Source organism: Emys orbicularis, chromosome 6 (assembly GCF_028017835.1).
Source record: "Emys orbicularis isolate rEmyOrb1 chromosome 6, rEmyOrb1.hap1, whole genome shotgun sequence".
Taxonomy (NCBI): domain Eukaryota; kingdom Metazoa; phylum Chordata; order Testudines; family Emydidae; genus Emys; species Emys orbicularis.
Window position 1 is genome coordinate 1,790,881 of NC_088688.1, and position 19,389 is coordinate 1,810,269.

The 19,389-nt window shown below is 58.1% G+C and overlaps 1 protein-coding gene across 1 annotated transcript; it reads left to right on the forward strand.

The window, feature by feature from the left end:
• The first annotated feature begins 12,646 nt into the window (after positions 1-12,646).
• On the forward strand, positions 12,647-18,528 carry CIMIP2B (ciliary microtubule inner protein 2B). The gene is made up of 6 exons (XM_065406881.1): positions 12,647-12,714; positions 13,892-14,121; positions 15,126-15,280; positions 16,601-16,730; positions 17,129-17,329; positions 18,368-18,528. The coding sequence occupies exons 1-6, from the start codon at positions 12,647-12,649 to the stop codon at positions 18,454-18,456; spliced, it is 873 nt and encodes a 290-aa protein (XP_065262953.1). The 3' UTR covers positions 18,457-18,528.
• Positions 18,529-19,389: the final 861 nt, after the last annotated feature.

A 19,389-nucleotide genomic window follows, 5' to 3' on the forward strand; every position in this document is an offset into this window, starting at 1 on the left:
TTGTATGTGTGTGTGTGTGTGTCTGCAGTTTGCATCGTGACCCATACTCTCCTTGCATCCCTTACCAATATAGTCTATTGCCACGTGCAGCCTGGTATATAACAGGCCTGCATTTTCTTTCGCCCCTGCATGCCCGTGGCAATCCACACTGGGAAGGAGCATTTCTAGGGCTTAGAGCAGGGTTCCTGGGTTCTTGGCCATGCCCAGGGAGGAGGAGGGGGTCCAGTTTGCTCCAGAGTACGACGCCATGGCTCTACTGCATATTGTCTGAGGTAGGAGATCCCCCCTGAACACCCCCCCATGGGAACTGTCGGCACAGCGAGAAAGGCACTACGGCTTGAGGAGATCCACTCCGTTAGGACACCACAGACGTGACCTTTGTCCCTCTGAGTGAAGGACCCAGCGCCCTCCTACTCACCAGCTGGGGCCACTTATGGGATCCAGGGCCAGTGAAGGTTTGAGCACGTGGAGGAAATTCAGCGGCACTTGGGGAAGTGCAGCAAAGGCCAACCCTGCACGCAGCAGGAGGTGCACCCAGTGGGGATGGCAATTGCTGGGCTCTAGAGTTCGCTCACTCCCTGTATCGGGGTGAGTCCCCAGGGGGCGGGTTTGAGGAGACACGTGGCAGCTTCTTTTGAAGAAACACCCAGGCTTGATTGTACAACAATTGCCAGTGATGGAGAATCCACCAGGACTTTTGGTAAATTATCCCCAGGGTTAATTACCACATGTCCAGTCTGAATGTGCCTGGCTTCAGCGTCTACCTTGGGATCTTCTTTTACCTTTGTCTGCTAGACTGAAGAGCCTCTAACTCATCTCTGTTCCGTGCTCAGGGACTTACGCGCTGTGTCACCCCTTCGCTTTCGCTTTGCTAAGTTAAATCGAGTGGGCTCCTGGCGTCTCTCACTGCAAGGCCGGTTTTCCAACCCTTTAGTTATTCTCATGGCTCTTCTCTGAGCCCACTCCAGTTTTTCAAAATCCTTCTGGAAGTGCCGACCTCAGAACTGGACACGGGATCCCAGCAGCGGTCGCACCAGTGCCAGATATAGAGGCAATATAACTTCCCTGCTCCTCGTCAATATTCCCCTGCTTATGCATCCCATATTAGCCCTTTTGGCCTCAGCATCGCACTGGGAGTTCAAGTTCTGCTGATTATCGATGACCCCCAAGTCTTCTTCAGAGTCCCGGCTTCCAGGATAGTCTCCATCCTGTAGCCATGGCCGGCAGTCTTTGGTCCCAGCTCTAGGACCCTACATTTGGCTATATTGAAATAATAGAATATCAGGGTTGGAAGGGACCTCAGGAGGTATCTAATCCCACCCCCTGCTCAAAGCAGGACCAACCCCAACTAAATCATCCCAGCCAGGGCTTTGTCCAGCCTGACCTTAAAAACCTCTAAGGAAGGAGATTCCACCACCTCCCTAGGTAACCCATTCCAGTGCTTCACCACCCTCCTAGTGAAAAAGTTTTTCCTAATATCCAACCAAGACCTCCACCCCTGCAACTTGAGACCATTACTCCTTATTCTGTCATCTGGGACCACTGAGAAGAGTCTAGATCCATGCTCTTTGGAACCCCTTCAGGTAGTTGAAAGCAGCTATCAAATCCCCCCTCATTCTTCTCTTCTGCAGACTAAACAATCCCAGTTCCCTCAGCTTCTCCTTGTAAATCATGTGTTCCAGCCCCCTAGTCATTTTTCTTGCCCTCCGCTGGACTCTTTCCAATTTTTCCACATCCTTCTTGTAGTGTGGGGCCCAAAACTGGACACAGTACTCCAGATGAGGCCTCATCAATGTCGAATAGAGGGAAATGATCACGTCCCTCGATCTGCTGGCAATGCCCCTACTTATACAGCCCAAAATGTCGTTAGCCTTCTTGGCAACAAGAGCACATTGTTGACTCATATCCAGCTTCTCGTCCACTGTAACCCCAGGTCCTTTTCTGCAGAACTGCTGCTTAGCCACTCGGTCCCTAGTCTGTAACAGTGCATGGGATTCTTCCATCCTAAGTGCAGGACTCTGCACTTGTCCTTGTTGAACCTCATCAGATTTCTTTTGGCCCAATCCTCCAATTTGTCTAGGTCCCTCTGTATCCTGTCCCTACCCTCCAGCGTATCTACCACGCCTCCTAGTTTAGTGTCATCTGCAAACTTGCTGAGAGTGCAGTCCACGCCATCCTCCAGATCATTAATGAAGATATTGAACAAAACCGGCCCCAGGACCGACCCTTGGGGCACTCCACTTGAAACCGGCTGCCAACTAGACATGGAGCCATTGATCACTACCCGTTGAGCCCGACGATCTAGCCAGCTTTCTATCCACCTTACAGTCCATTCATCCAGCCCATACTTCTTTAACTTGCTGGCAAGAATACTGTGGGAGACTGTATCAAAAGCTTTGCTAAAGTCAAGGAATAACACATCCACTGCTTTCCCCTCATCCACAGACCCAGAAGGCAATTAGGTTAGTCAGGCATGACTTGCCCTTGGTGAATCCATGCTGACTGTTCCTGATCACTTTCCTCTCCTCTAAGGGCTGTGGCTAGCTTACCCGGGGACCCCGATCGCTCTGTCTCAGTGGCATGTTCTTTTCATTATTTTCCACTGCCCCCCTTTGCATCATCTGCCAGCCTGGTCAGTGGTGGCTTTACGTTTTCTTCCAGGTCAAGGATAAAAATGGTAAATTGTGTAGGGTCAAGAGCTGATCCCTGCGGGGCTCACAGCCAACACACCCACTTGAGGAGGATTCCCTGCCGACAGCGCTGTCGTGAGACCTTCGGTGAGCCAGTTTTTAATCCATGTTACGTGGGCCATGTTCATTTTGTATCATTCCAGTTAAATGTCTTGCGATACCAAAGCGAATGCCTTACAGGAGTCTCAGACTATTACATCAGCACCATTATCTTTATCAACCAGACTTGACGTATTTTTATGAGCTCACAAGTTATCTTGACAAGTTCTATGGCCATAACCCCACGGTGACTGGCTTTAATTCCATTGCCCTCCTTTAATTCTGTATTAAGGGAGTGCTACACCAACTGGTTTTTGCCCAGCATCCATGGCAGGCTGACAAGCCTGTTATTACCCAGGTCATCCCATTCACCAGGGTCGCTGACCTCAGCAAAAGAAAGGGGCAAAATCAGAGAAGCAGCATCCTGAGGGCCAGCCAGAGGTGTTGTCATGGCAGGGTCAATAGAAGGGAATGTGATGTTTAACTGGCGGCTGCCCCTCACTGGCAGAAAAGGGGTTAAAAGCAGCCCTAGGGAGGCTGCGCCAGAGGCAGCCAATCAGAGGAGGGCTGAAGGGAGCAGCCAATTGGGGCCAAGCAGGCCCATATCAAAAGGGAGCTGCATGGCAGAGGGAGGCAGTTCTCTGCTGGGAGCACAGGGAGGAAGGACTTAGGCCTGGTCTACACTATGAGTTTAGGGCGAATTTAGCAGCGTTAAACCGAATTAACCCTGCACCCATCCACACAACGAAGCCATTTACTTCGCCATAAAGGGCTCTTAAAACCGATTTCTGTCTCCTCCCCGACGAGCGGAGTAGCGCCGAAATCGATATTGCCATTTCGAATTAGGGTTAGTGTGGCCACAATTCGACGGTATTGGCCTCCGGGAGCTATTTAGAGGAGAGGAAAGTGATCAGGAACAGTCAGCATGGATTCACCAAGGGGAAGTCATACCTGACTAACCTAATTGCCTTCTATGAGGAGATAACTGGCTCTGTGGATGAGGGGAAAGCAGTGGACGTGTTATTCCTTGACTTTAGCAAAGCTTTTGATACAGTCTCCCACAGTATTCTTGCCACAAGTTAAAGAAGTATGGGCTGGATGAATGGACTGTAAGGTGGATAGAAAACTGGCTAGATCGTCGGGCTCAACGGGTAGTGATCAATGGCTCCATGTCTAGTTGGCAGCCGGTTTCAAGCGGAGTCCCCCAAGGGTCGGTCCTGGGGCCGGTTTTGTTTAATATCTTTATTAATGATCTGGAGGATGGTGTGGACTGCACTCTCAGCAAGTTTGCAGATGACACTAAACTAGGAGGCGTGGTAGATACACTAGAGGGTAGGGATCGGATACAGAGGGACCTAGACAAATTGGAGGATAGGGCCAAAAGAAACCTGATGAGGTTCAACAAGGACAAGTGCAGAGTCCTGCACTTAGGACGGAAGAATCCCATGCACTGCTACAGACTAGGGACCGAATGGCTAGGTAGCAGTTCTGCAGAAAAGGACCTAGGGGTCACAGTGGACGAGAAGCTGGATATGAGTCAACAGTGTGCGCTTGTTGCCAAGAAGGCTAATGGCATTTTGGGCTGTATGAGTAGGGGCATTGCCAGCAGATCGAGGGACGTGATCATTCCCCTTTATGCGACATTGGTGAGGCCTCATCTGGAGTACTGTGTCCAGTTTTGGGCCCCACATTACAAGAATCATAGAATCATAGAATATCAGGGTTGGAAGGGACCTCAAGAGGTCATCTAGTCCAACCCCCTGCTCAAAGCAGGACCAATTCCCAACTAAATCATCCCAGCCAGGGCTTTGTCAAGCCGGGCCTTAAAAACCTCCAAGGAAGGAGACTCCACCACCTCCCTAGGTAACGCATTCCAGTGCTTCACCACCCTCCTAGTGAAATAGTGTTTCCTAATATCCAACCTGGACCTCCCCCACTGCAACTTGAGACCATTGCTCCTTGTTCTGTCATCTGCCACCACTGAGAACAGCCGAGCTCCATCCTCTTTGGAACCCCCCTTCAGGTAGTTGAAGGCTGCTATCAAATCCCCCCTCATTCTTCTCTTCTGGAGACTAAACAATCCCAGTTCCCTCAGCCTCTCCTCATAAGTCATGTGCTCCAGACCCCTAATCATTTTTGTTGCCCTCCGCTGGACTCTTTCCAATTTTTCCACATCCTTCTTGTAGTGTGGGGCCCAAAATTGGACACAGTATTCCAGATGAGGCCTCACCAATGTCGAATAAAGGGGAACGATCACGTTCCTCGATCTGCTGGCAATGCCCCTACTTATACAGCCCAAAATGCTGTTAGCCTTCTTGGCAACAAGAGCACACTGTTGACTCATATCCAGCTTCTCGTCCACTGTGACCCCTAGGTCCTTTTCTGCAGAACTGCTACCTAGCCATTCGGTCCCTAGTCTGTAGCAGTGGAAGAAGGATGTGGAAATATTGGAAAGAGTCCAGCGGAGGGCAACAAAAATGATTAGGGGTCTGGAGCACATGACTTATGAGGAGAGGCTGAGGGAACTGGGATTGTTTAGTCTCCAGAAGAGAAGAATGAGGGGGGATTTGATAGCTGCTTTCAACTACCTGAGGGGGGGTTCCAAAGAGGATGGAGCTCGGCTGGTCTCAGTGGTGGCAGATGACAGAACAAGGAGCAATGGTCTCAAGTTGCAGTGGGGGAGGCCTAGGTTGGATATTAGGAAACACTATTTCACTAGGAGGGTGGTGAAGCACTGGAATGCTTTACCTAGAGAGATGGTGGAATCTCCTTCCTTGGAGGTTTTTAAGGCCCGGCTTGACAAAGCCCTGGCTGGGATGATTTAGTTGGGAATTGGTCCTGCTTTGAGCAGGGGGTTGGACTAGATGACCTCCTGAGGTCCCTTCCAACCCTGATATTCTATGATTCTATGATTCTATGATCCCACAGTGCACCATTGTGACCGCTCTGGACAGCAATCTGAACTCGGATGCACTGGCCAGGTAGACAGGAAAAGCCCCGTGAACTTTTGAATTTCATTTCCTGTTTCCCCAGCGTGGAGCGCTCATCAGCACAGGTGACTCATAGACTCATAGACTCATAGACTTTAAGGTCAGAAGGGACCAATATGGTCATCTAGTCTGACCTCCCGCATGATGCAGGCCACAAAAGCTGACCCACCCACTTTCCCTTAACTCAGCTGTTGAAAACTCCAGATCGTGATTTAAAGACTTCAAGTCGCAGAGAATTCTCCAGCTTGCGACCCCTGCCCCATGCTGTGGAGGAAGGCGAAAAACCTCCAGGGCCTCTGCCAATCTACCCTGGAGGAAAATTCCTTCCCGACCCCAAATATGGCGATCAGTAGAACCCCGAGCATACAGGCAAGATTCTCCAGCCGGACCCTCATTTTACCAGCGATGGCAAGTTATTGCCTAATTGACTAAAATCACATTATCCCATCAAACCATTCCCTCCATAAACTTATCTTGCCTAATCTTGAAGCCAGAGAGGTCTTTCGCCCCCACCGTTTCCCTCGGAAGGCTGTTCCAAAATTTCACCCCTCTGACGGTTAGAAACCTTCATCTAATTTCAAGCCTAAACTTCCCCACGGCCAGTTTATATCCATTTGTTCTCGTGTCCACATTAGTACTGAGCTGAAATAATTCCTCTCCCTCCCTGGTATTTATCCCTTTGATATATTTAAAGAGAGCAATCCTATCCCCCCTCAGCCTTCTTTTGGTTAGGCTAAACAAACCGAGCTCCTTGAATCTCCTTTCATAGGAAAGGTTTTCCATTCCTTGGATCATCCTAGTGGCCCTTCTCTGTACCCGTTCCAGTTTGAGTTCATCCTTTTTAAACATAGGAGACCAGAACTGCACACAGTACTCCAAATGAGGTCTCACCAGCGCCTTGTATAACGGAAGCAGCACCTCCTTGTCCCTACTAGAAATACCTCGCCTAACGCATCCCAAGATCGCATTAGCTTTTTTCACAGCCACGTCACATTGCCGACTCATAGTCATCCTGCGATCAACCAGGACTCCGAGGTCCTTCTCCTCCTCCGTCACTTCCAACCGATGCGTCCCCAGCTTATAACTAAAATTCTTGTTAGTCATCCCTAAATGCATCACCTTACACTTCTCACTATTAAATCTCATCCTATTATTATTACTCCAATTTACAAGGTCATCCAAGTCTCCCTGCAGAATATCCCGATCCTTCTCCGAATTGGCAATACCTCCCAACTTTGTTTCATCCGCAAACTTTATCAGCCCACTCCTACATTCGGTTCCGAGGTCAGTAATGAATAGATTAAATAAAATCGGACCCAAAACCGAACCTTGAGGAAGCCCACTGGTGACCTCCCTCCAACCTGACAGTTCACCTTTCAGTACTACCCGCTGCAGTCTCCCCTTTAACCAGTTCTTTATCCACCTCTGGATTTTCATATCGTGACCATGCAGAGCTCATCAGCACAGGTGACCTTGCAGTCCCAGAATCAAAAAAGAGTTCCAGCATGGACAGAACGGGAGATACTGAATCTGATCTCTGTATGGGGAGATGAATCTGTTCTATCAGAACTCCGTTCCAAAAGACGAAATGCCAAAACATTTGAAAAAATCTCCAAGGCCATGATGGACAGAGGCCACAACAGGGACTCAACACAGTGCTGCGTGAAACTTAAGGAACTGAGACAAGCGTACCAGAAAGCCAAAGAATCAAATGGACGCTCACGGAGGGAGGAGCGACTGACGACTGTAGCTATCCCACAGTTCCCGCACTCTTCGAAAACCATTTGAATTCTCGGTTGAGCTCCCAATGCCTGAAGGGTCAAAAACATTGTTGGGGGTGGTTCAGGGTATATGTCGTCAGCGCCCCCCCCTCCCCCCGCCGTGAAAGCAAAGGGGAAAAAATTGTTTCTCGCCTTTTTTCACTGTCACCGTATGTCTACTGGATGCTGCTGGCAGACGCGGTGCTGCAGCGCTACACAGCAGCATCCCCTTGCGGATGGCAGACGGTGCAGTATGACTGGTAACCGTCATCGTTGTCCTGTGGGTGCTCCTGGCTGGCCTTGGTGAGGTCGGTCGGGGGCGCATGGAGAAAAAAGGGAATGACTCCCCAGGTCATTCTCTTCTTTAAGTTTTGGGTAATGGAGATTCAGTCCTGCCTGGAATATCATGCCAGCTGGAGGCTTCTGCCTCAGGCTGCTCTCCCAGTCGGCAGCACCGCGCGGTCGCTCCTACCCCAGCCTACCCCTTGCTCCCAGGGCTCACAATCAGATACTTTTTGCTGCAAATAAAAAAATAAAGCTGCCGTTTAGAACTGTCCCCCAACATACATATCCTGGGACATTTTGTGTTTTACCAGTGTCAACCAAAGGCCCCCACACAAATGGAGATTCAGTCCTGCCTGAGCTTCTATCCTAGTGCTCATCACAGAGTCCCATTTTCAGCTATCGGCTGAGCAAGTGCAGAATGGTGGTTCACTCGACTTCGCTGTAAGCCAACCGCCCTCCCCTCCCCCCTTTGATCTCTGCTTGCAGAGGCAATAAAGTCAGGAATTTGTTTCAAATGCATGCATTCTTTATTACTTCACCACACAAAAGGGGGGAGAACTGCCAAGGTAGCGTGGGAGGGGTGGGGGAGGAGGGAAGCAACGGTTGGGGTTGTTGTAGGGGCACCCCTAGAATGGCATGCAGCTCCTCATTTCTGCGGGATATCTGGGGCTCGGACCCGGAGCGGCCGTTTGCCTCTCTGGTTCTTTAGTAGGCTTGCCTGATATTCTAGGCAGGACTGACTCTCCATTCGACAAAACTTTAAGAAGAGAATGACCTGGGGAGTCATTCCCATTTTTGTCCAGGCGCCCCCGACCGACCTCACCGAGGCCGGCCAGGAGCACCCATGACAGCAGCAGACGGTACAGTATGACTAGTAACCGTCTTTGCCAACTTGCAAAGGCAAGGGGATGCTGCTGTGTAGCGCTGCAGTACCGCGTCTGTCAGCAGCATCCAGTAGACATACGGTGACAGTGAAAAAAGGCTGAACGGGCTCCATGGTTGCCATGCTACGGCGTCTGCCCGGGCAATCCAGGGAAAAGGGCGCGAAATGATTGTCTGCCGTTGCTTTCACGGAGGGAGGATTGACTGACGACATTTACCCATAACCATCCGCGACACATTTTTGGCCCCATCAGGCATTGGGATGTCAACCCAGAATTCTAATGGGCGGAGGAGACTGCGGGAACTATGGGATAGCTACCCACAGTGCAACGCTCTGGAAGTCAACGCTAGCTTCGGTACATGGACGCACACCGCCGAATTAATGTGCTTAGTGTGGCCGCATACAATCGACTTTATACAATCAAGTATCAGAGGGGTAGCCGTGTTAGTCTGGATCTGTAAAAAGCAACAGAGTCTCCTGTGGCACCTTTAAGACTAACAGATGTATTGGAGCATAAGCTTTCGTGGGTGAATACCCACTTCGTCGGATGCATGTAATGGAAATTTCCAGAGGCAGGTATAAATATGCAGGCAAGAATCAGTCTGGAGATGATGAGGTTAGACTGATCCTTGCCTGCATATTTATACCTGCCTCTGGAAATTTCCATTACATGCATCCGACGAAGTGGGTATTCACCCACGAAAGCTTATGCTCCAATACATCTGTTAGTCTATAAGGTGCCACAGGACTCTCTGTTGTTTTATACAATCAGTTGCCAAAAATCGAATTCTGTAAATTCGGATTAATCCCGTAGTGTAGACATACCCTGTGTCTCTGGAGGGCTGAGGACTGCCAGCACCGTGGACAGAGCAGTGCTGCAAACAGGGGCCGAGGGAGCCAGACGCTGCTCCTGGCTGGCTGCTGGAGAGTTGCAGACTGAGGCCCTGACACAAGGGCAAAGAGGGTGCCGGGGCCATGCGGGACACAGCCAGACCATGGACGGCAGATCCCCCGGAAGGGGGAGCACAGTGTGTGGCGGCCGGGGGGCTGTGTCGCTGAAGAGGACGCCACGGTCCTTGGAGAGACGGGGGTCCAAGAGCGGGAGTCACGGCGGCAAGGTACCACCCGAAGGCACCAAGACAGGCTGAGGTGGCGCCAGAGTGGTGAGTGGACCCTGTTACACGCCTCTTTAAATCACCCTGCCGCAGCCCGAGTCGTGCCGTCCCTCAGTGTGTTTTTTCCCTTTAGTCTCTCGTAGCCTCCTGATGCCTAGATGTGGGGCTGTCCCCTACTGCTCCCTCCTAAGTGTCCCAACCCCTCGCCCCCAGGATCAATGGGTCCTGGGCTAGGTTCCCTGTAAGCTGCGCGGCCCCACAGCAGGCTATTTAGGGCCACGCAGGTCTCCCGGCCCAGCCCAAGTCCTGCCGGAGCTGCCAGGGAGAGGAGCCCCTGGTGCTGCTGCGGGGAGAGAGAGCTGGGGGGAGTCCTCTCTCCCCGCCATAGCCCCAGGGCAGCCTGCACCCCAAACCCCTCATCCCTGGCCCCACTCCAGAGCCAGAGCCCCCACCCCCTGCACCCTAACCCTCTGCCCCAGCCCTGAGCCCCCCCCCACACTCCGAACCCCTCAGCCCCACCCCCGCCACATGAATTTTGTTCTGTGCACCAATATGGAGGTGAGGTGTCACCCAGGGTTGTGTCACCTCCATGGTGCTGCACAGAACAAAATTCATTCCACGCGTGGGTGGGAAAAATTAGAGGGACCCTGGTCCTGGGTTCTTTGTGCACTTCGCACTGACGGCTGCTCACCCCTTAGCTCGCTGGTGTTCTGAGCACACACCGCTGCCACCAACAGGCGGGGATAGATGAATATCCAGCCCCTACAGCCTCGCTCGCATTAACATTACATTTAAAAGGAATCAAGGACCAAACAGTCGTGAGAAGAAACAAACCCTTTATAAGGGACCAGGATAGGGTTAAACTGATGGAAGGGGCATGGGGAGGAGCCAGTGCTCAAAGGAACAGGCCTGGGAATCCATTCATAAACTAACCCCAGCAATGCCCAGCCCCTGCCTCCTGCAAAGAATCACACACCCGCTAAGAATGGGCAGCAGGGCTGGTGGCTACGCTCTGGCCTAGGAGACCCAGGAAATGTGAGGTCAGTTCTCTGCCACTGACTCCCCGCGCAATGGCATGTGATGAACTGGGACTGTTCTTACTGTGGTCTTTGAATGCTGACAGGGGAGTGTGGCTAGGATAGTCTGCATTGGGGGATGGGAGACTGGCCGAGGGAGAATACCTGAGCATGTAACATGAGAACCCAGGAAGGGGTTAGAGGCCAGGTGACACCTTTGCCCGGGCACCTGAACAAAGGCTAGAGAGAGTTCAGAGCTGGCTGGTGGAATGGCTGGGAGGCAGACGGGGCTCTGACCTCCCAAGGGGGCTGTGGTGCCCTGGGACCCCAAGATGCACCTAATTGGGGGGGGTCCTGTTGTCTGTGCCTGCAAGACCTGTCTTGGACTGTGTTCCTGTCGTCTAAATAAACCTTCTGCTTTACTGGCTGGCTGAGAGTCATGGTGAATTGCAGAAAGCCGGGGGTGCAGGGCCTTGTGTCCCCCCACACTCCGTGACACGGCACCAGCTCAGACTTTGGTTGAGGGGGGCAACTTTACCCATGATTCCCGGGGCTACTTTCTACTGCATCAATAGTCCCCAGTCACTTAAAAACTAGCCCCAAAGAGCCCAATCTCTGTATTTAAACAATCTTTTTATTAACACTACGGTCTATACCCTTAAAAAGAATCACTATCTAGAGTGCATGTGTCTGACGAAGTGGGCATTCACCCACGAAAGCTTATGCTCCCATACATCTGTTAGTCTATAAGGTGCCACGGGACTCTTTGTCGCTTTTTACTATCTAGAGTGTAATTCAATGATGGATGTTCGCAGCGTAGCTCGATAACAAACACATATTGCCAGCCAAATCTTACCAATTGCCTTGGGCTTCTGCGCACTGAAGCGGTTATTCAAATCGTTCTGATAAATACAAAGGATTCAGTTGGAAGCAGGTTTGTAGTGTGTTGCTGAAAGGATTTGGGCGAGTAAACGTCACCTCCGGGACATTCCTGGATGGTCCCCATGTCTGTGAGACTCTGCCACCCTCAGAACTGTTACAGAGAACGTACAACAGGAGATTGTTTAGATACAGAGAGGGGGCTCCACTCCGGATTGGGGCCTCTGGGTGCTAACAGAACAGAACTAAACGGGAACCAGAATCCCAGACGCTGTCGGGGTAAAGTGGGTGCCCCCGTGCCTGAGCCTGGGAGCTGCAGGGATCATACTGAGCTGGGCACAGCTCATTAACATTCATGGAGCAATAGAACTTTGCAATTAGTAACCGCAGTGGGTCTGCCTGTTGGGGGGTGACCGGCCCCTTTGCGCCAGTGTGAGGCCCCCGCTGGCTGTGCAGCACCCCAGGGCTTTCCCCCCCCCCAGCCTTTTCCTAGCCACGGTTCTCGCTGCCACGCTGGCACCTTCCAGCCGGGCAAGGAGAGCGCTGGCTCCTCTCCCCCCTCATGCCTTGGGGGGCTGCAGGTCCTGCCTGGACTTCCCCAGCGCCGGGGTGCATGGCACCCCCGGGCCAGCAGCCTGCTCTGGGCGCTCGGCGGGTAGCCTGGGCATGGCCATCGGGCTCCGAGCCCAGACCCTCCTCCTCGGGGCTCAAGCCCCCAGGGCAGGCGGCTGCTTCTCTCCGGCCCCCCGTGGCGGGGGCCCCAGTCCCGGAGCTGATCCGGCCGGGGGAGGAGGGGGCCGTGCCAGGCAGGGCACCGTGGCAGCGGCGCGTCGCTCTGCCACCTGCTGCCCCCAGCCCCGGCCAGCCTGGCCGCGCCCTGCCCGGCGTGTCCGTCCCCAGCGGGGCTGGCCCGGCCCGGCCCGGCCCACCGAGGGGCGGGCGCTGTCCCCGGGCACGGGCTGCTCCGCCGGACTCCGCCCGCAGCACCCATGGCCGCCGCCTTCGCCCCCAAGCTCGGCCGGAACCTGGCGAGCCCGGACCCGCACCACGGCCCCGGGTAAGGGGGGAGGATCTGCCCCGCCCGCGCTGCGCCCGGCGGGGGGGGGGGGGGGCTGCAGGGGGCGGGACCCGGCGCGTGCCCGAGGGGTTTACTGGGGGGGCTGCAGGGAGGCGGGACTGGGGGGGGTCACTGGCTGGGGGGGGGACTGTCACGGGGGGGCTGCAGACAGGCGGGACGGGGGGGGGGGTCCGCCGGCTGGGGGGGGGCCTGTCACGGGGGGAGCTGCAGGGGGCGGGACCCGGCGCGCCCTGCGATTGGTGCCGGCCCGGCCCAGCCCCACGGCGCTGTGTGCGGGGGTTGCCATGGCAACAGGACGCGGAGCCCAGCTGGCCGGAGAGGGAGCGAGAAGCCCGGGAGCAGCAGGAGGGGGAGGGGCGAACAGAATGAGGGGAGGGGAAGAAGGGGCGGGGCAGGGGGAGCAGAGTGGGGGGAGGGGAGGGAAGGGGGCAGGAGGGGGAGGGGGAATAGAGTGGGGGGCGTGGGGAGGAGGCAGAAGGGGGAGCAGAGCAGAGTGGGGGGAGGGGAGGGGAGCAGAGTGGGAGGGAAGGGGGCAGGAGGGGGAGGGGCAGGGGGAACAGAGTGGGGGGCGTGGGGAGGGGCGGGAGGAGGAGCAGAGCAGAGTGGGGGGAGGGGAGGGGGAGCGAAGGGGGAGGGCGGGGGAGCAGAGTGGGGAAGGGGAGGGAAGGGGGAGCAGAGCAGACTGGGGGGAGGGAAGGGGGAGGGCGGGGGGAGGGGAGGGAAGGGGGAGCAGAGTGGGTGGGAAGGGGCAGGAAGGGGTGCCCAGCCCCATGGGGAAGGAGGGGAGAACCCCCCGTGCCAGCTGTGCCCAGCACCTAGGTCCAGCTCCCCTTTGCTCTGGCTCACGGGGGTCCCACCCGTGGGCGCTCGGCCCTGACCTGTCACGACTGCCTCCTGCACGGCTGTAGCCCCCACGCCCACCCTGGGGGGACGGGAGCCATCTGAGGGAGGGGGGTGCTTGGCACCACTCCTGGTGCTCCCCCAGTGACAGGGCAGCAGCCCCAGGGCGAGGCGCTCTCTGCAGCAGGACGCTGGGCTCAGCTGCCCTGGGGATTTGTTCAGCGGCTCCGGGATGTTGGGGTCGGAGGTTCGCTCTGGGCCCTGCCCGCTGGGCGCTGGCCCTGCCTGAGCCCTGCTGCCCCTGCCCTGTTTGCAGCTACGCCGGTTACTGCCCTCGGTACAAGTTCAGCCTGGGGACAACCTACGGACAGCTCCTGGGCAGCCCTGAGGTCGCTGGCTCCAGCCAGCTGGTGCTGCAGCCCGCCCGTTGGCCCTGCGCCGGTGCCCCGCCCGTGGGGCAGGCCGAGGCGCTGCTGGGGACGAGGCCGGCCTGCTGGGGGGCAGGAGCTCACCCACTGGGATGCTGCGTGATCCCAGGCTACACAGGTGGGAGACGTGGCAGCCGGTCCCCACACTCGCTGGGCTCCAAGTCATCTGTACAGGGGGGTGGGGAGCAGGGAGCCCTGCTGGCCACTCCTCCCGCCTCTCCCAGGGAATCCATCCATGCCCCGCCCTGCCACACCCAGCCCCCCAGGAGACCATGCTGGGCACCAGGGATCCCCCCTCCATTGCAACCAGGCCTCCTCTTGGGGAGCATGACCCAGCGGGCTCTGTCCAAGAGCCACTGCTCACACCTGGCGCCGCTGCACCCTGCCCGGCCAGGGCCACGGGAGGGATCGTGTAGGATCAGCCCACCCTGAGTGGGTCTGAGCGCCCTTGGCCAGGGGCACGCCATTGGCATGGGGGAGTCGCACGCAGCCCCCTCTGGTGCGTCTCTCCCTGTGCCCCGGGCTGGGCTCTGCCAGCAGGAGGCGCCGTTCAGCAAAGAGGGGCCAGTCCGCTGCAGGACGCCCCCACGTGCAACGCTGCCATGGTGGTGCCACTAATGGGGCAAAGAAAATGCCCTGTGCCAGACCTATGCCACCACTCCAGAGCCACCCCCTGGCAGTGCCCCATGGGCAGCGTTAGCCAGGCACCCCGGGCCTTTTCCCTGGTTATTGTGAAAAGAAAGGGGGGACCTGCCATTTCCCCTCCTAAGGCCTGGATTGCATTAAGAGAATTGCTTTGTAGCCACTGACACCCTGAAAATCTCTGGTACCCCGGGGATCCCCCCTCCGGAGCGCCCACTTGGTAAATTCCAGCTCTGTCTTTGTGCCTTTCCCTCGGGTTGTGCTCAGTGCCCAGCATGACACACCTGGGCTCTGCGAGGCTGGGCCCGGGGAACACCCCTCCAGCGGGCATCACCCCCTTGGCCCCTGCCTCGGCCCTCAGGACTCCCCCATCTTCCCCCTCCCCCACCCCTGCCCTCCCCACGCAGCAGGCGCTGGGGGCTACTAACCTGCCTCTCATCTCACTTGCTCCTCTGGGCACTGGGGCCGCCCCGCTCCCAGGATTCATTCCCAGGGCCCAGAACCTCTTCGCCAAGACCTACTCCGAGATCTGCAAGGAGGCCAGGAGTGACTTCGCCAGGCAGCAGCTGAGAGCCGCAGGCAAGGAGCAGGATCTGCAGAACGCGGGGCGGCTGCCCCAGGGCACCAAGGGCAAAGTAAGAGTCACCAGAGCGACCTGGCATCTCGCTGCTGCCCCCCTGGAGCCTGCCCCTGCCGCCTGCCCCCGGGGGCCACAGCACGTCAGCGGCCAGGCCGGGAACTGCCTCCTGCCCCCAGGGCGCACACAGCACATCAGCGGCCAGGCGGGAACTGCCTCCTGCCCCCAGGTCACACACAGCATGTCAGCGGCCAGGCCAGCAGGATGCTAGGGGGAGTGTGTGCCCACCCTGCCTGCTCCAGTGTTCCCAGAGTCTGCGAATGCAGGTGTGGGGGGCACTGAGCTGGGAGCAGCCTGGCCGCCGGGGAGTGGGACTGCGCAGGGAGCTTGGCTGGCATCAGTCCTGCAGCCCCAGCCGGGTGCCTGGAGAGGCCACAGGGGCTCGTGGAGCTCAGCGCTCTGGGGGGCGAGTCCCTCCAGCTCACCTTACTGATTGGCTCGGCCCCCTTCCCCCCAGCACGGGAGACGCCCCTTTCCCACCGACAGCCATGCTGGGCTGCTCTGCTGGGAGCGAGTGTCTGCACATATAGCCCCACCCCACAGCGCCACGCACCCCCCTGCATGGACCCCATGGACCCCCTGCACCAACTCCTCACACACCCCCGGCACCTACCCCACGGACAGCCCCGGACAGGCCCACCCCACAGTGCCACTCACCCCCCTGCATGGACCCCACAGACCCCCTGCACCAACCCCTCACAAACACCCTGCACCTACCCCACGGACAGCCCCGGACAGGCCCACCCCACAGCGCCACGCACCCCTCTGCATGGACCCCACGGACCCCTGCACCTACCCCTCACACAGCCCCGGACAGGCCCACCCCACAGCGCCACGCACCCCTCTGCATGGACCCCACGGACCCTCTGCACCAACCCCTCGCACCCCCTGCACCTACCCCATGCACAGCCCCACCCCCTTGCATGGACCCCCCACACACCCCCTGCACCTACCCCCCCCACATCCCTGCACAGACCCCATAGACCCCCCTGCACCTACACCATGCACAGCTTCAGACAGGGCAATAGGACCAGGGGAGAGCGCCCCCTACTGAGCCCCCCACACTGCTCCCTGCAGCACCTGGGGTATCCTTGGAAGTCTGGGCGGCCCTGCTTAGCTTGTGGGCTCTGCCCCGATGGGTTTGGCTTATGTAGCTGCTCCTGTTCTTACACCAGTGTCTGCTCCAGCCTGGGGTGGCTGGTTCCTCTAACAGCATTGCCATGTGGCCTGTGCCCGGCCCACTCAGCTTGGGCAGCGCTTCCTGACCCGTCCCCCCATGAGGAGCCCCTGTCTGATCACCCCCATCCTGCACCCCCAGCTCCTCACCACCAAGTACAGGACTCCGGTCCCGGCAGCAGCTGCCCCGTACGTATCTCCCTTCGCCTTCCAACCACAGGGCTCCCCCTACTCCATGGAGGACAACAACCCCCACAAGTGCTTCATCTCGGGTGAGCCGGCAGGGCTGGGGCTGGGGGTGCGGGCTGGGATTCGGGGAGCAGAAGGGAGGGGGTGCGGGGCTCCTTGAGCCCTGAGGAGCCCCACTCTTCATCCTTTAATCCAGAGCCCTGCAAGGACCAACCACCCCCCGGCCAAGGACCTGCCTCTGCAGCGCCTGTCACACGCAGCGTCTGAGCAGAGAGCTCGGGGGGGCGGTGACATGGTGCCCCGAGTTGGGGATGCTGATTTGGTGGGAACGTGCTGTCCCTGGAGGGGCCCTGGGTCTGTCCCCCAGCTGCTTTGATGGCTGCTGGGGCTGGAAGAGCCAGTCTGCTGTGAGGAGGCTGTGGTGGGGCTGGGTTTGTTTCCAGGCATCAGGGCTCAGTTTCTCCTCCTGTGACCTGGGCAGGCTTCACCGGCTTTGTGCCCCGCGCCCGCTTCCTGATTGGGGCAGGCTACCCGCTGACCACCCACCGCGCCCTGGTGGAGTTTGGCCAGACCAGAGGGAGCAGGCCTGAGGCCGGGAAAGGCAGCCTGGTCCTTCCTCCACTGCTGAAGTCGTACCCCACGGACATGGGGCTGCTGCCCCACTACGCAGGCTACGTCCCAGGTGAGCGGCGCGGCCCCAGGGGAGGACAGGGGCGGCCGGCTGGGAAGGGACTGGCAGCCAGCACCGCGCGCATTCCCTGCAGAAACATGGGCACTCGCCTCCGGCTGGCTCCTGCCAGGCTCGTGGAAGGAAAGACCAGGAAGGACTCACAGATCCCATAAACCCCCTTCATTTGGACCCCCCCAAAACCCTCCACGGCTCCAGCCTGGCCCACAGCCCCTCCCCATCTCCCTGTACTGCCAGACAAGCCCAGCCTCGGGGGTGCCCGCGGGCTAGCACGTGCAGCACAGTGTGTGGGAAATACCACTGCTGGTGGAGGGGAGGGTCGCCTCAGATCAACCCCCCCGCTCCGCTGACAGTCACAACAGCAGCCGCACCCCACTCAGCACCGGCTCACAGCCACCAGCGACGCCTCTCCCCTGGTTAATACAGCACTTGGTCATAGCCTTCAGCTAGGCTGCAGCAACCCCTAGACCCCACCAGGTGGGGACAGAGAGCTGGGATACTGGTCAGAGTTAAGGGGCTTTGGGGACCTGATTGAATGTCCAGATGTTGACATTTGCTGGTTAATGCTGCCCGTAGCTCTGCAGGGCTGACTGTTTGCCTTGCCAGAGCCATGGTGGGCTCCTAACACAGCATCTCTGGCACTCCCTGACCTGGAGCTTTGCCTGGAACGAGCTAGCAGTTAAAGGGGGCAGCCTCCCAGCCGGCGGTTCCTGCACCCCTCCCCCAGGGCTTCTCTGGCACTGCTGAGTCTAAGAGAGCGGCTGTTGCAGGCAGTGGCTCGTACAGCCCATTGGGGGGGGGGGGCAGTGCCAGGCTGGGGCTGGGGCGTTAGGCAGACTAGAGTTAAAGGCCCCAAGTGAGCGGGTGCCCAGCCCTGCCCATGGGTGGTGGCTCCCCTGCCGGGTAGGTGTTTCATGCTGTCCAGCCCACGTTGGTGGTTCCATGGCTGCAGCCCCCGGACGGGGCAGCATCCGCCCCAGGTGGGCTCCCCAGCGCCACGTCCTCTCACTGGCGCCTTCTCATTGCCCGCAGGCTACAAGTTCCAGTTTGGCCACACCTACGGCCAGCTTACCCACAATGCCCTGGGGCTGAGCACCCTGGAGAAGCAGATGGGCGACTAGTGCCCGGGGCTGGACCGGTTCCTTCCTGGCGCTGTTTGGAGCCTGCCCTGCCGTGTGCACGAGCAATAAAGAGAAGGAGCCACAAACTCTGTTGCCCTCCCATGTGAACGAGGGGAGCGTCGCCCGGCCGTGCTGCAAACCGTCGTCAGGGCGGTGGGGCCATGCCGGGCGGGGGGGGGGGGGGGTTAAATCAGTGCAGGCCCCCCATGGTGTGTGCTAACGCGCCTGCCCCGCAGCCCTGGCCCAGAGCCTCGGGAGCCGCCCTCGCGCCCTGGCTGAATCTGCCCCACCCAACGCGGGCAGCCTCCCCCCCAGGGAGCGCCACCAGCCCTGGGGTGTGATGCTGCACTGCCTATGTGCTGGTGCCAAGGCAGGGGCACTGCCAGCGCTGCGCGAGGGCTGGCATGGCCCCAGAGCCAAGGGCAGCGCTGTCCCGCCCTGCTGCAGGGCTGAGCACACAAAGGCTAGGAAAACCGCAGGGGCCTAGTGCCCAACCCCCTCGCCGGCTCTATGGCCCCCCAGCGTGTTACCGCTGCCCCCTCCCGCCCCGGCCCAGCAGAGGCCGGGCCGGGCCGGGCCGGGCCGGGCCGGGCTCTCCTGTCACGCGCGGCAGAGCCGGTGGTAGCAGGGGGCTGGCATCAGGGCGTGCACCGGCTTGTGCCATTTGGCTGCCGCGGGGGCTCGGACCTGGGAAGCAGTCTATGGAGGAGCCTGCACAAACCAGCCAGCCCAACGCTGCCTGTCACCCCAGAGCACGAGGCCAAGGGGGGGGGCGCACACCGCCGGGCTGGTGCCTGCAGCAGGGGGGGCATGGCTGGGCCATGCTCCCCTGGGGGAGAGACGGGCTGGGTCAGTTCCCTGGCACTAGCCCTGTCGCAGTTACACTGGGGGGGGGGGGGGGGGGCTGGGCTCTGGAGTTGCTGCTTCCGGGCT